This window comes from Macrotis lagotis, chromosome X (genome assembly GCF_037893015.1).
Source record: "Macrotis lagotis isolate mMagLag1 chromosome X, bilby.v1.9.chrom.fasta, whole genome shotgun sequence".
Lineage (NCBI taxonomy): Eukaryota > Metazoa > Chordata > Mammalia > Peramelemorphia > Peramelidae > Macrotis > Macrotis lagotis.
Genome location: NC_133666.1, coordinates 667,178,121 through 667,192,949, shown reverse-complemented (window position 1 = coordinate 667,192,949; position 14,829 = coordinate 667,178,121). Strand labels below are relative to the sequence as shown.

The window sequence follows — 14,829 nt, the reverse complement described above, 5'->3', positions numbered from 1 at the left end:
GTGTGTGTGTGTGTGTGACTGTATGTGTCTGGTTGGTTTGTTGTTTTTTAGTGTTTCCTTTTTGCAGCGTGGCTAATATGGAAATGTTTTACATGACTTCACATGTATATACATTAAATTTCTTTTTCTTTTAAGATTTCTGCAAGGCAATGGGGTTAAGTGGCTTGCCCAAGGCCGCACAGCTAGATCATTATTAAGTATCTGAGGCTGGATCTGAACTCAGGTCCTCCTGACTCCAGCGCTGGTGCTCTATCCACTGTGCCACCTAGCCACCCCTATAAATTAAATTTCTTGCCTTCTCTATGAGGGGGGAGGAGACAGAGGGAGAGAATTTAGAACTTAAGATTTTAAAAAAAATTGTATATATTGTTTCTCTTGAATTTTATAGCAACCCTTGGCCATAGTAGGAGCAAATGTTATCTCTATATTTATGGAAAATCAAAATACAGTCATAGGGGCAGTACAAAGGCATAGCCAAGAGGCCTCCGGTCAGAGAACACATTTCTATTAATTGCTTTCTACAGACTAGCACATGGAACTGTGTAAGGAACTGGATTTACAAGGGCTGGGGATTAAGATGTTGATGGGACTCAAACAGTGAACCTCCTCAAGTCCAGCTCCCACCTCCTGGCCTTTGCCCAGGCCGGACGCTGGGTATACTCTCTCTCTCCACTCACTTCCTCCACCACACAGAATCTATCTTCCTTCAAAGCACCATCCTGGGGGGTAAGAGAAGAAGCTCCATTTTTGAGAGCCCCATAGACAGGAAGACCTGAGTTCAAATCCAGCCTCAGGCATGGACTGTGTGACTATGGGCAAGGTACTTCTTGTCTCTTAGCCTCAGTCTCCTCATTTGCTAATGTAATGGCAGAATAGCCCCTAGCTCCCAGGGCTGAGGTAAGGATCAGCCTGTATTTATATCTGCAGTCTGTGATGCACTGGCCAGGGTGCAGTAAATCACAAACGGAACCAGCCCCCAGGCCCCTCTGCAAGGCCGGCCACAACCTCTTCCCACCATCCACTGTCTGAGCCTCTCTTGGGCTCCTACATTATTCCCTAGGAAACCAGAATCTTTGGCGGGGGGGGTGGCAGCAGGAAGCCCACCCAGCTCCTCCGCACCTGCCATAGCTTGGGAAAAATCGGTTGCGTGCGACAGTGGAGGGCCACTGCCAAGTGGAGAAATAACCCAACGGGCCTCCTTCTCTGCTGGAGGTCATTTCAGGGTCATCCGGGTCAGCCTCCCATCTCTGCGTCCCTTTGAGACCCCATCCTACAACTGTCCTTTGCTCATCCTACAAGGTCGAGAGGACCCCCTCCCTCAGTCCCATGGGCTTTCTGGCTCCTCAGCACCAGGCTCCCCACTTGGCTGCTCTCTCTCTTCTCAAATACACCCCCCCCAGAAGCCAGGGAAGGAAGGAATCTTCTAGAAACCCTGCCTGGGCAAGGACAGGGCTTCCCAGAGCCCGGGCATCATGTTATGCAAGGGTCTTCAGGAAATGGAAAAAATGTTAGGAAGTACAGTGGGGCTTGTTACCATCCTAATTAATTACGCCAGAGAATTTGGTGGCCAAATAGGAAATTAAGACTTGCTTGTTCAAGGGGGCTCATTAGAGGCAACCTATTAAGAGCCCCCAAATGTGAACCTAATTAAAACTTTAATGCTGACCTGAATTAGCGTATCCCTTTCCCATCTCTCCGCGGTGTAATAAATTGCAATTAATAATCGGTGCAATTGGAGCGACGGCTGCTACCCCAGGAAATTATCTGCCTGACTTGAGCAAAGCTGACCCCAAGAAGTTTTTGAGTGAGGGGTGGGGGTGGGGAGAGGGAGAGAAATCTACAGAGAATAAAAACAAGAAGGCAAGAACTGTCGGGCACATCCAGAGGCCCTAGGAAGTCAGGGGGTCCCCTCCCTCGCTGGCCAAACTGCATTCCCTGCCACGGATTTTTCTGCTCTGTGATACAAGTCAGGTGGCTGAAGAGGACGGCGTTGGACCGAGAGCTGAAAACAGGGAGAGTGAAACCTGCCTCGACCCCCATCTCTACCCAGTTCCTCCATCTGTAAAATGGGGGTAACTACTTCAAAAGGTTACAGTGAGGACCAAATGGGCTAGTGAGTGAAGGGCTGGCAAACCTTCAAATCTGCGTTCTCCTCATCATTTCTGCTGGCATCCTCTACCTTTCCCACTTCTCTGAGCCCCCATCTCCCTTCCAGGGGAGCACAGAAAAGAATCCTAAAAGTTGAAAAACACCTGGAGAGGCAGCTTTATTTCTGAGATATAGACTGGCCTAAGGAGGATTCCTTTCTCTGTGCAGGCCTTGGAGACGCAGTGGCTGGCCCAGGGTCTCACAGCCAGGACATGCCAAGAAGGGAGATGCCGCTGCCCACGAGAAGTTCACATTCTATTCCTGAGGGGACACTTAGAGAAAACAATTCAGAATAAATGCCCAGGGCTAGGGGTAGAATGGGGGTGTGGGGAGGGGGAGCTCCGCAGGGAAGGCAGTAGAACTGAAGAGAAAGGCCTGAGGCTCCCCGATGGGCAGGGGGCCCAGACCCTCACCAAGAGCAGCCCTCAGGGCCAGGAGCCACAGGAATGGGACAAAATGCAGGGAGGCCTCAAAATGCTTCTGGGGCTGAAAAGCAAGAGGGAGTGACCCTGCTCCCCTTGACAAGAAAAGAGGGGGAGCTTGGCTCTTCTAACTGGCCAACAGGCGGCGCTGCTGGTCCACCAGCAAGTGGGCTGAACCTGCAGGGTGGAGTTCAGATCCTGCCAGGCCGGGCATGGGCCAGGGTGGGGGAGTGGGGGGTGGGGTAGAGGGCCGGAGACCCACCCTGCCCCAGAAGGACAGCAGTTCCAGGGGAGAGAGCATGGGCCAGAGGGCTAACTCTGGAGAAGAGGGGTTAGGTGGAGCCTCATTTGGGGCTGGGGGTGTGGGGGATATTAGAGGGTGTGTGTTAGGAGGGTGTGTGTGTGTGTGTGTGTGTGTGTGTGTGTGTGTGTTTGTGGTGCGTGTGTCTGTGTGTGCATGGTGTGTGTGGTTTGTGTCTGTGTGCATATGTGTGGTGTGTTATCTCCGTGTGTCTGTGTGTGCATGGTGTGTGTGGTTTGTGTCTGTGGTGTGTGTGTCTGTGTGTGCATGTGTGTGTGTGTAGTGTGTGTCTGTGTGTGTGTGTGTGTGTGTGTGTGTGTGTGTGTGTGTGTGTGTCTGTGTCTGTGTGGTGTGTGTGTCTGTGTCTCCGGAGGAGGTAAGTCTTGGTTGGGTTCCCAGAAGGAAGGGGCTCCAATTGTCCCTCCCTAGCTCAGGATGGGGCAGGGGAGGCTGCTCACAAGAACAGAAAACAGCCCCTGAATGAAAAAGGAAACAGCTGCCTAAATGGGGGGGGGTTCAGGAAAGACAAGCTTCAAGCTCCCCAGACCCCCCCCAACATCCGCAGGCTCCCCCAGCTCTGGCGGCCCAGCCAATCCCAACAGCAGGCTCCCGGGTCCTTCTGGAAGCTCCCAGGCCCAGCCCTGCCTAGCAATGGATTTAATTATCAGAGGGGCCTCCCAGGGACAGAACAGCAGGGGGCGGGGAGGGGAAGAATGGACCCAGCACAATGGCCCTTGTGTTCCCCTGTGAGGCTCAAGGAGAAGGATGCTTCTTATTTGGCCCTTTCCCTCTTCTCCTTTGGAAGAGCTGGGGGGGGGGCACACACTGCATGGCCTCATGACCCGGTTTCCCCCCGGCATCCCCATCACAACTTCCCCACGCCTGGCTGCATTCCCTCATCTGTAAACCCCAAGGCTGGATCTGCAGGAGGCACAGCCCAGCGCCTCACCACCCTGGGGCCCTGTCCTTCTCTGTGACCCCCCATTCTGAGCGTTCCCCACGAGTTGAGCTCTGGCATTGCCTTGAACGAGTCACTCCCCTTCCCCAGCCCAGCCTGGCGCTGCCCTAGAACCATCCTCTGCCTCCCAGCCCTGGCGTTCCCTGTCTGAAGGAGGACACATCTCCCAGAGGAGGTTCTAGGTTCTAAATGCTTTCCTGGCGCCCACACTCTATGGTTCTGAGACGTTCTAACCGCACTGAGGCAGGGGCTGACCCTTGGGAGGGGGTCTCGTGCCCATGCTCTCTCCACCCCAGATAGGCCAGGCCACTGGGCCTGCCTGCCTCAGTCTCCTCATCTGTGAAATGGGAGAAACCCTGAGTCAGGAGAAAGGGAAGGTGATGGGGGCAGGGAAGAGCAGAAGGGGGAGGGGTTATTCTGTCCCACACAGGAGGGGCTGCGAGGGTGGACACTGCCCAGGTCAGCTGAGAAGAGAGGGAGCCCGGTGACAGGCGGTGGCCAGCCACAGGGGTGAGCTAGCAGGTGCCATTAGCCTTCATGCCAGTGGGGAGAAAGCTAGGAGGGCAGAGGAGGCTGTGGAGGAAGGGATGGAGTCTCGGGGGTCCAGGGGAGGCTGCCAGAGCTGGGACTGCGGTCAGTTCCCTGCGTCTCGAGGGCTCCCTGGGGTCCCCTGGAGGAACATGGCTGTGCCTCAGTTTCCTCAGATGTAGGACATAAAGGCTGGGCAAGATCATTGGCTCCTTTCTGGAATGCCCCTCAACATCTGAGGCTTCATAAATTATGCCTTGAACTACCAGTCAATGTCAAAGGGAGGGGCAACTAGGTGGTGTAGTGGATAGAGCACTGGCCCTGGAGTTGGGAGGACCTGAGTTCAAATCTGACTTCAGATGCTTAATAATTACCTGGCTGTGTGGCCTTGGGCAAGCCACTTAACTCCATTGCCTTGCTTAAAAAAAAAAAACAACCTAAAAAAAGTGAAAGGGAACAGGCCAGAGAGAGCGGGGAGAGGGCAGACTCCTCTCCCTCTACTCTCCTCTGGGCTCAGGTGCAGGGCTGGGGGCCCATCATGCACAGGCCTGGGCCGCCTCCGGCCTCCCCTCGTTTCTGGCCCGCACAGAAGCCGCAGACACCAACCTCCATGAAGCCCCTTCCCCTCCCCCCCAGGCCCTCATGGCCTCAGCTCCTCTGATACCACCAGGAGCAGGTGCCTAGGATTAATTAACTGGTGGAACAAAAAACCAGCGAGCTCTCTGGGAAAGGAGCGCTGAAGGATGAGCCAGGCCAGCTCTGCATCCTGAGGGCGCAAGGACCAGAGAAGCTGGAGCTGCCCTGGTAGCCTGGTGTTCCTGGGCACGGCCTGCTCAGGCTCTCTCACCGCTTCCAGAATGGGAACACTGGCTCTCTGGGGAAGGTGCGGACCCCACGTCTCATTCCTGTTCTCTGCCCCAGGGCCGCTGGCCCTGAGAAAGGGACATGATGGTAGGGTGGGAGGGAGGGGCATCAGAACAGGAGAGACCTCGGAACGGGATGGCAGAGCTGGGAAGGGGCCTCGGAACTCAGAACTTTGACCAACCAGATGCACCTTCGTTTTATCAAATGGAAACTGAGGCCTCGAGAGGGAAACAGCTTTGCCCTCCCCCCCATCTCACATCAAATCCATGGGCAAGGTTGGCCTAGAAGATACATCCCCTGGAAGAGGACATGGAAGAAGTGAACCCCTGGCCCTCTGCCCAAGGTTCTGGGAGCCCCCTTACCTGCTTCTTCTTCAGCTTGGAGATCTGCTGCTCCACCATGGTGATCTCCCGGTCCACACGGTCCATGTTCTGGATCAGCTCCTCCTTGGACAGGCGGGGTGGCAGGAGGTCCAACTCCGAGTCAGGGTGAGTGGGGCTCGCCGGCGACACTGGCTCCAGCTTGCCCGTGAGACCTCGGTCCTGCCGGAGGGAAAATAAGCAGGGGGTCACCTGGGCAGCCTCTGATCACCATATCTAGTGCCCCAAAGGACACGGGACCCCCAGCTAACTCCCCTCCCTGTCCCATCCCTGGCCACTTTAGTAAAGCAAACAGAGGCCTACAGGGAAGGGACTTTCCCAAGGTCACCCAGGCAGGATTTGAACCCAAGGCTTTCCATTCCAGAGGCCCACACTCCTCCCCATGAACTGCCCTGAATCCAAACATGGTCCTGGGGTCTTTAGGCTGGCACCTTGTACTGTTCAAGAAAAACCCTGGGGAGGGTGGCCAGGCTGCTCTGCTCTCTAGGCTCACCCTCTTAAACCTCTGCCCAGGAGGGTGGGGGAGGATGCTGCCGCCACTGACAGTAATGAGGAGATGCTCACGCACCCAGAGGTTCGGCCCAGCCCGGGGCTGGGGTCTGAAGCCAAAGAAACATCCATGCAAGGAAAGATACTGTCACCTCCAGGGATGTCCATCTGAACTGGGGGTGGGTGGGCAAGGGGGAACCAAGGTGGGGAGGGGGCGCTAAGAGATGAGGAAGCCTGACCATGGTTCCCACCACCCCTATCGGCTGTCTCACACACCACACACACACACACACACACACACACACACACACACACAACACACATTCATAACTCTCTCTCTCTCTCTCTCCTCTCTCCTCTCTCCTCTCTCTCTCTCTCTCTCTCTCTCTCTCTCTCCTCTCTCCTCCTCTCTCTCTCTGGTGTCCACCCTGAGGATAGACCCTAAATTAATTCTCCTCAGTTTAACAAATATTTTTAGAACGTCCACTCCAGGCTGAAAAGGACAAAAATGAAGCAGTTCCCTCAAGGAACTTTCTGGGGGTCAAACAGGCAACGTTTACATAAATAACAGTATTACATCATAATTATTATATTGTATAATTAATTATATTAGTAGATCACATGTGATTATATTATATAGTTATATAATAATAAGTAAAATATTTTAAAAAGACATAAAAACTAGCTCCCATTTAAGGCTGTTGAGGCACTTTCAAAACTCTGTCTCATTTGATGCTCACAACAAGGAGGTGACGGAAACAGGCATAGCAGGCGCAGCGGGTAAAACGTCTCATCCCCAGGGCCACACAACGGCCCGGGGTCTGGGGTCTAACCTGATCTCAGACTTCCTGACTCCAGGCCAGAGCTCCATCCACTAACAAACATACACAATAAAGATAAAGCCAGAACTTGGGGGAGGGAAGCAACCAGGACAGCAGCAACGTAGAAGCCAGTGGCGCCTTGAGATGAGAAAGGAACATGTGAGACAAAGCCTGGGCAAAGGCATGGAGGCAGGAGAAGGTTCTCCGTGCCCCCCTACACACACACACACACACACACACAATGACTGTCCTCCCCTTAGGAGATGGGGTGGTGGCCAGGTGAAGGAATCATCTGGGTCACAGAACCAACACTTAGCCCAGGCTCACAGTAGGCACTTAATAGGTGCTCGGTGATTTAATCCTGGGCCACATGCAGAGCCCACTAGAGGATACCAGAGTACAATATGGTCCTCGTCCTTGAGGAGTTTCCAGACCACCAACCCAATGGTGCCAGCCGGAATGGGGCAACCTGGAGCCAGGGAGAATGCCGGGAGCAATCAGAGGCTGAGGAGTCCCTCTCCACACAGGAAGGATGAGAACAGATGGAGGCAAGAAGGAAGCAGGTGCCAGACAGAGTCACGGGGCAGAGAGCCCCCATCAAGCTGGGCCACTCAGGTCAAGGCTTCTCTAGGGCCATCGGATGATGTGCTCCTGCTCCTGGCATCCCTTACCCAACACTTCCAATGCGCCAAACACTCCCAACGCAAGGTCTGGACACAAGTGAGGCATCCCAGAGAGGCAGAGGAGACCAGATACTGGATGATCTAGGCCCAAGTTCAAATCCAGCCTCCGACATTTATTCACTCTAACATTTAATCACTTATTCCTGTTTGCCTCAGTTTCCTCATCTGTAAAGGGGGAGGGGTCTATGGGGGGTTGTCGTGAGGAATGAATAAGTGAAACGTGCTTCTCACCATGCCAGCAGCACCACCATCACCAGCACCCTCACCAGTGGTGCTGACTTAATGATCAGGAGGAGTCCAATATTGTGGAAGCCACACTGAGACTTTGGGGACCCGCTTGCTCACATGCCCCTAGCTGATAGAAGCTCTTTGGGGTAAGGACTCCTCCACTTTTTGGCCCTCTCTGCCCAGGCACCAGCGGAGGGGCCAGCAGACAGTACTAGGAGGCAACGATTATCAAATGCACAATCGCCGACTGATCGTTCTTATTCCCAGCTTAGGATCACAAGCTGTAAGGTGGAGAGTTAGGACGGGGGCTTGGAGACCATCCGGTGTGCTCCCCCCATTTCACAGATGAGAAAATGAGGCCCCAAGAGTAAGTTTTCATGGGGTGCCCACCTTCACACATGGGAGCAGCTGAGCCAGGATTCACACTGAGGACCCAGGGAGGACAGGATCAGAAATCTGGCTCTTCTGAACCCTCATTTAATGGATGAGGAAACTGAGTCCCAGGGACATAAGGCAGCTTGCAACAGATGTCCAAGATAGTAAGTAGCAGATTCAAGCCAAAAGACTTGAACTCAGATCACAGGGTCCGAGGATCAGTTGAGAACTGCCCCCTCAAGGCCATAGCCTTCCTTTTCCTGGTCTCCTGACTCATTGGTGCATCCTGCCCCCCTCCCCGGGTAGGCTGTTGTGGACCTCCAGCCCAGGTGGCTCTGCCCATTTGATCCTGCAGGGTGGGCCACCCCATCTCCTCCTTTGCCCTGCTTCCTATCTCTGGGGGGGGCCTGGGCAGGGAGGGTAGAGAGAAGGCCTGCAGGTAACCTGAGCCCTGCTCCAAGCTGGGGAAGCTGCTCCTCTTGGGGCTGAGGAAGCTCAAGCGGAGGTTCATACCGGCCCCTCGGGTTCTACCATAGAGCAGTTGGCCAAGGGAGGACATAAGGTTGGCATTCTTTTCCAGGACCAACTGGCGTTCCCAGAGTCTTCCAAGAGCCCCAGCCTGGCTGTGGGCGACATCCTGTGACTTTCTCCCTCCCTCCCTCTCCAATCACTGGACCCCGGCCAGGAGAGTTTGGGGGCTTCCCACCAATAACAGGTGGGTGCCCCCCCCCAACTCCAGCCCTTGTCCCTATCGGCCTGAAAGGCAAAAGTCATCAATGACCCCAGTGAGGATCTGGGCATGATTTCCTGAGCAGATGCTGATATGGTGAGTAGCTCACCCGCGGGTGAGCTATGTTGGCACCAACCCCAGGGTGGCAGGCACCAGAGAGGTTTCTGGGATGAATGGGAAATCCCTGCCAATTCCCGTCTGCCACTTGCTTATCGTCCACAGAGCATAGTCAGGCTCCCCTGCCTGGTCAAGCACAGGGTGCCAACCTCTTGACCTCTCTTCTCCCTGGCACATCATGGGCTTATGTCTCCTTTGGCCTCCTAGTACCTATCTGGGAAATGGGACTAACACGGAACAGCAGTGAGACACATTTGGAGAAGGGGAAAGCTCTCGGACCTTGGGCTCAGGGAGAAAGAGATGCTGGAGGCCAAGGACCGCCCTTATCTCTGAAGAACCAGAGCCACATGGCCCTGCATCAGAACCCTGTGGACAAAGAACACTGACCTTAGTCCTGGCTGTGGGAAGAGAAAGCAGGTTGGAGGGAGGCAGGGATCTTGGTCCTGGGTCTTAACCTAGTGGGAAAAGCATGAAAGAGCCCCAGAGTAATCCAAGGCGGCTCCCATAGGAATGATGGTCTGTATGATAGGGGTGAAAAGAGAGGAGGGGGAACAACTGTCCTAGCTGCTGCCTTCCCCCATAGCCTGGGAGGAGGGGGCATGACTGTCCTGGCTGCTGCCTTCCCCCACAACCAGAAGGGAAGGGGGAATTCTGGACAGGAGCTCAGTGAATTCATGGAAATGGAACAACTAAAATTGATGCCCTGTAACAGCTAAACAAATTGTGGAGTGTAAATAGGATGTCACAGTGTCATAAGAAATAATGACTACGGAGAATTCAGAAAAGCACCAGAAGATTTATACGAACTGATGCAAAGAAAACAAAGTCGAGCCGAGAAGCCAAAACTCATACATTTACATACATGTGTATGTCTGTCCATGGAGGAGTACTACAACAGTGAAAATGGACAAAAAGATAAGAGTTTAGTAGCATGATGGGAAGGAGTTCAGAAAAATGCAATTTCCTCCCTTCTTCTAGACATGGGGGACTGCTTTTTCCTAATTTACTAAGTAGAGAAGGAAGGAAATGAATATATGTAAAAATTTTAAAGGTTTGAAAAACAGGATAAAAATGTTTTTAAAATTAAGGATGGCACAATGTGACTGGAATATCCTTTGGAGGAGCTGACAGTGCCTCCACAGCGTGGTCCCCGTGAGCCCTGTCAGACACGCCAGGTCCGGGCTGGTGGCTCCGAGTTCCATGGGTCTCATCTAGGCAAGAGAAAAGAAGCTCAGGGTTCAGAGAGCCAGCAGGTGGGATGATGACGGAAGGAAGAGCACTTGGTCTGGAGTCAGAGAGCACAGGTCCCCATTGCCACTCATCCCCTATGGCTCCAAAGATCTTGCAGGTCATTCCGCTCTCTGGCTTCCTTATGGGTGAAAGGAAGGGGGTTGCAGTGAATGATGGCCAAGGTCTGATCCAGGATCCTGAATTGCAAGAAGGAAGTTGAATCCAAGACTTTTCTGACGTGGAGTCCAGCATTCTTTCTACCATGTTGCCTATGGGAGGGCAGGATCCCACCCCACCCTTGCTCAGTTTTGTATCCTTCCCATCAGCAAACACAACAGAGTGGTAGAGCCTAGGATGGCATCACATGATGTATACCCATTCAAGAATGATTCTCTGGTGATTTTCAAAATAAGGTCTGGGGACCCCCAAGGGGTCTTTGAGGGTAAGACTATTTTCATAATGACAATAAGATTTTTACTTTCTAGTAATACTGATAGATGGAGCCTCAATAAACAAAAGTCTTTGGCAGGGTCCTCTGTGGGGGTAAAGGATCCTGAGACCAAAATGGTTTTAAGAATACTGCTCCAAACCAAACCCAGACCACGTCAGAAATGTTTTTTCTCCTCTGCAGGCCCCGACAGCCTCATTCTCTGCCCCAGCCCCTTCCAGACAACCATGGTCAATAACTCTCAGTGGGGTTTTGGAACCTTTGAGGAGGTCAAAGGAGAGGAAGAGTGCACAACTGGGGACAGAAAGGAGCCTCTACCCAGGAGACTGTTCTGACACCACCACCTTCAGAAAAGGAGGCCAAAGATTCTTCGTCAGCTAGGCTTCACTCACACTGTGTCCACCGACCAGAGTCAGGGTTTGTCCACCCCAGTGGACTCGGGAACAAGCATCCTTTCAGAGTCAGAGAGAAGCTAAAATGGTGCCCGACAAGTAGGGCTCGATAGAGTCCTTCTCTGAGAAGGACTCTAAGGTTTCTGCCCTGTCCACTCTGCTTGGCCCCAGCCTGGCAAAGGCAAGGCAAAACAAGATGAATCTGGTGAGAAGGCTGGAGATCTAAGCCTCCGGCCTATCTCCTCAGAGCCATCAAATTCTAGGTGTTGTTCCGAGGAAGCTGGGGCCCACCGCGCCGTGGGTTAGAGAGCCTTGCCATTGGAGACAAGCTACCAGCCACCATAAAGCTCCTAGTCAGAAGCAGCCTTACTAGACTCTCCCAGACTCTCCAAGAGGGAAAAATAAAAGTTCTCCTGGCTACTCTATAAAGCCAACAATTAAGATTTAATCCATCTGAAGCTGCAAGGGACCTTGGAAGTACTCAAGGCCAACCCCCTCATCGAGCAGATGGGGAAACTGAGGCCTTGCAAGGTTGAAGGGCTCACCCAAAGTTCAAAAGGTGGTAAAGTAGCAAACCTCTAACTCTAAATTCAAGGGTCAGAGAACAGGAGGGACCCCTCACTGGTAAGTTAGATAGCTTCCCTCAAAACCAGAAGGTTGCAAAATGGGTTCCAGAGGGAAAGGGAGTTAATGGAAAAGAAATCAGGTCATAAAAATCCAAGTCTAAAATACCGCTGATAGTGAAGAATCAGCTCTGGTGTGGGGGTCTTCCTCCCCAAGTAATGCATGCCCATGTAAATGAGGCCCTGCCGGCTCTCCTTAGACTTCAGGGGCGCAGCAGGGCCAGCTCTCTTCCCAGAGCTCCTGGGGGCCTCGCCAGGTCGGCCCAGCTGTGGCCTCCTTCACCAGATGTTTCCATGAGGGAGGGCCAATTACGAAAACGTTGCAGCCCTGGCAAGCTGAGAAACCAAAAACACATTCCTAGAACAAATTGCCGATTTTACAGCGAGATTCCCCAAAGCCCTCCCTGCCTCTTCCTGCTCCCACACATCTCTCCCGTCAGCCCCCGGCCCCTCCCAGAGCCTGGATCAGCTAAGCCCAAGAGGCAGCTTGGAGGAATCAGGGAAATTCATAGAAAAGCAAAAAAGGAAAAAAAAAATGTTCAAATGGTTTATGCTGAAAAAAAAATGGCGGGAGGACAGAGTTAATGGGTTGGGAAAGGGCAGAGAAGACACACCCACTTCATTAGGAAAGAAAAATAAGTGAGTCATCTCAGAGCAGCTCCTTATTTTAGATCTCAGGAGGAAGCAAAGGTTCCAAGACCCCTCGGAGCTCACAGGGTCGGGGCTTCAGGAGCTGAAGGGTCTCAGAACGGAGAAGGGTGGGGGAGAAGAATCTATTAAACCCCTCATGCTTGTCAGACGCTGTGCTGAGCACTGGAGTTATCATCGGATCTCTGATGACAACCCTGGGAGGGAGGCATCATTGATTATCTCCATCTTACAGTTGAGGAAACTGAGGCAAACATTAGACGACTTGCCCGGGGTCTTAGGAAGGGTCTGAGGCTGGATATGGAAGCGTGCCTTCCTGGCTCAAGGCCGGGCTCTCTGTCCACCTGACCACTGGGCACTACAAAGAACAAGCTTGACCCCAATGAGAACTATGAGAAACCCCCATCCCCTCGCTCCTCTGGAGGCTGGAGGGCCCCACCCATGTGGACCTGGACCATTGCACAAAACCCCAGATAATTTTTTAATTGTGTTGCTGAATCTTTTTGTCTCTTCTTTTTTAACAATTTTTTGCTCTATGGGAAGGCTTTCTTACAGGGTCATGGAGAGGAGAAACAGGCCGTATAAAAACAAGATATCCATTTTAAAAAAATCTATTCCCCCCCAAAAAGGAAAAAGTCAGTGGAGCTTGCCAAGTTACCTCTCCCTTTATCCCTCCCCAGTTCCAATCCCACCTTAAGGAAGACCCTATCTCTTTACTATGAGAGACATGATATTATGGATTGATGGGGAGAAAGGCAAGTTGGCTGCCCTCCCAGGGACCAACGACAGCTGTCAGAAGCTCTTAACAGTTGACAACCCGCACAGTTGGCCACGAACCAGATTCTTTCCAGCTAACCCCCTAAAAGCCAAGGTCTCCATCCCACCATTCTGCCCAGAACCAGTCACCCAGCAGGGCCCCGGGGAAGGGAGGTAACCCCAAAGATCGAGCCCCCCCAAAAACCAGGTGTCCCGGTAAAGCCCCTGCAGAGAAGAGCAAATCCAAGATATTAACCTGAAGTCACAGCCACAGAAGCAGCCCTCGGGCTCGGGAAAGGAAAACAATTACTTCATTTCTCAAGGTGATCCTTTGCTGGTAATTACTTGGCTTCGTGTGATTTGTTTTTATAAGCCCTTATCAGCTACTGTAGTTCCTGTTTATCGCTGACCTTATTACTATGTGATTTGTGGGATAACGAGAGGATGGGGGCAGGGCAGAAGTGGGAGGAGCGTGGGAATGGGGAAGAAGAGGGGGCATCCCATAGGGGGCAGATCCCAAATGGCAGCTGGAGCCAGCAGGCAGTCCCCAAACTTCTTTAGGGAGGAGTATTTGCATCTGGCAGCCCCAGGAATAAATACCACTGAGGCTTTTAAGGGGCTATCTGCCCAAGACCAGCAGGACTGCCATGTTCTGGCTGCTGTGTGGAGATGAAGGCTGATTCTCCAGATGTCTCCAATGCCCCCCTCTGACAGGATGAGGGGCACGGAGCCCAAAGAAGGGGGAGAGAAACAACATGGCTCCATGTCCAGGCTCCTTGAGGCCTGAAAAGCTCCCCCTCCTCAGCCCCCTCCCCATCCCTCCTCCATTTAGCAAGTTTGAGGGTTCGTTCCTCCCCCCCGAAGAAAAGCTTTCCATGAAGGCAAATTTGGGGCTTCCCACTGTATTTCTGGGGTGGATCTGGAGCCCAGCAGGTGTTACTAAGTGGGTCTTGGGCTGGCCTGGATTTAATAGTCATCCTACCAAGGCAGAGAGGGTTTGAAGGGACAGGAAGATCCCAACTGGGAGCTGGATTCACTGCCAGGCCACCCGACTCCTCTCCTGGGACACGGACTCCTCCCAAGGGGTCGTCCAGAGCACACCCTCCAAACTCTTTATTCTACACTGAAGGAAAATGAGTCTCTGTGTGGAGAAGGCCCTGACCCAGGTCTTAGGGGGCTAATGGGAGAATCAGAAACAAAACCCAGGACAGCCTGGCATCTTGTGAGCCTTAATCACTGCATGGGCATGGCCTCGGTCAAGTGGAGAGTCTCCACTGCAGGGGCCCTCTCTGGTTGGCCCAATCTGGGTCTGTCCACTGGACCAAATAGCTCCAGAGGAGAAGGTAAGGCTGGGGGCTCAGCATAGCCCCCCACATACACTCAAATCCAAGTCACTGGCACATCATGGCATCACCTCCCTGATGTCACAATCTTCTTCCAGACAAACAGCAGCAGCAACAAGAGCTTAATCAACATGGTTCCTTCCATCCCTCCGGCCCAGGCCTCCTTCCATCCTACCATGTGCTCCCACTTCTACCCAAGTTCCAAATGGGAGGAGGGAACTTGGAAAGTTAGCCTCCACAGAACTACCCAAAGAAAGTGGATCCACAGCCCCACGGATCTGAGTCTGTCACCCCTCAATCCACCGCAACAGCTCCCCATTATCTACGAGAACAAAATGCAATCCT

General features: G+C 52.8%; 1 protein-coding gene across 11 annotated transcripts in view; it reads right to left on the bottom strand.

Moving 5' to 3' along the window:
- Positions 1–14,829, bottom strand: part of NCOR2 (nuclear receptor corepressor 2) — a 302,271-nt gene that overhangs the window by 173,743 nt on the left and 113,699 nt on the right. For all 11 annotated transcript variants that reach the window (XM_074205397.1, XM_074205400.1, XM_074205399.1 and 8 more), the window contains exon 5: positions 5,584–5,763. In XM_074205397.1, coding sequence (XP_074061498.1) covers positions 5,584–5,763 — 180 coding nt within the window. The remainder of the gene's footprint in view (positions 1–5,583; positions 5,764–14,829) is intronic.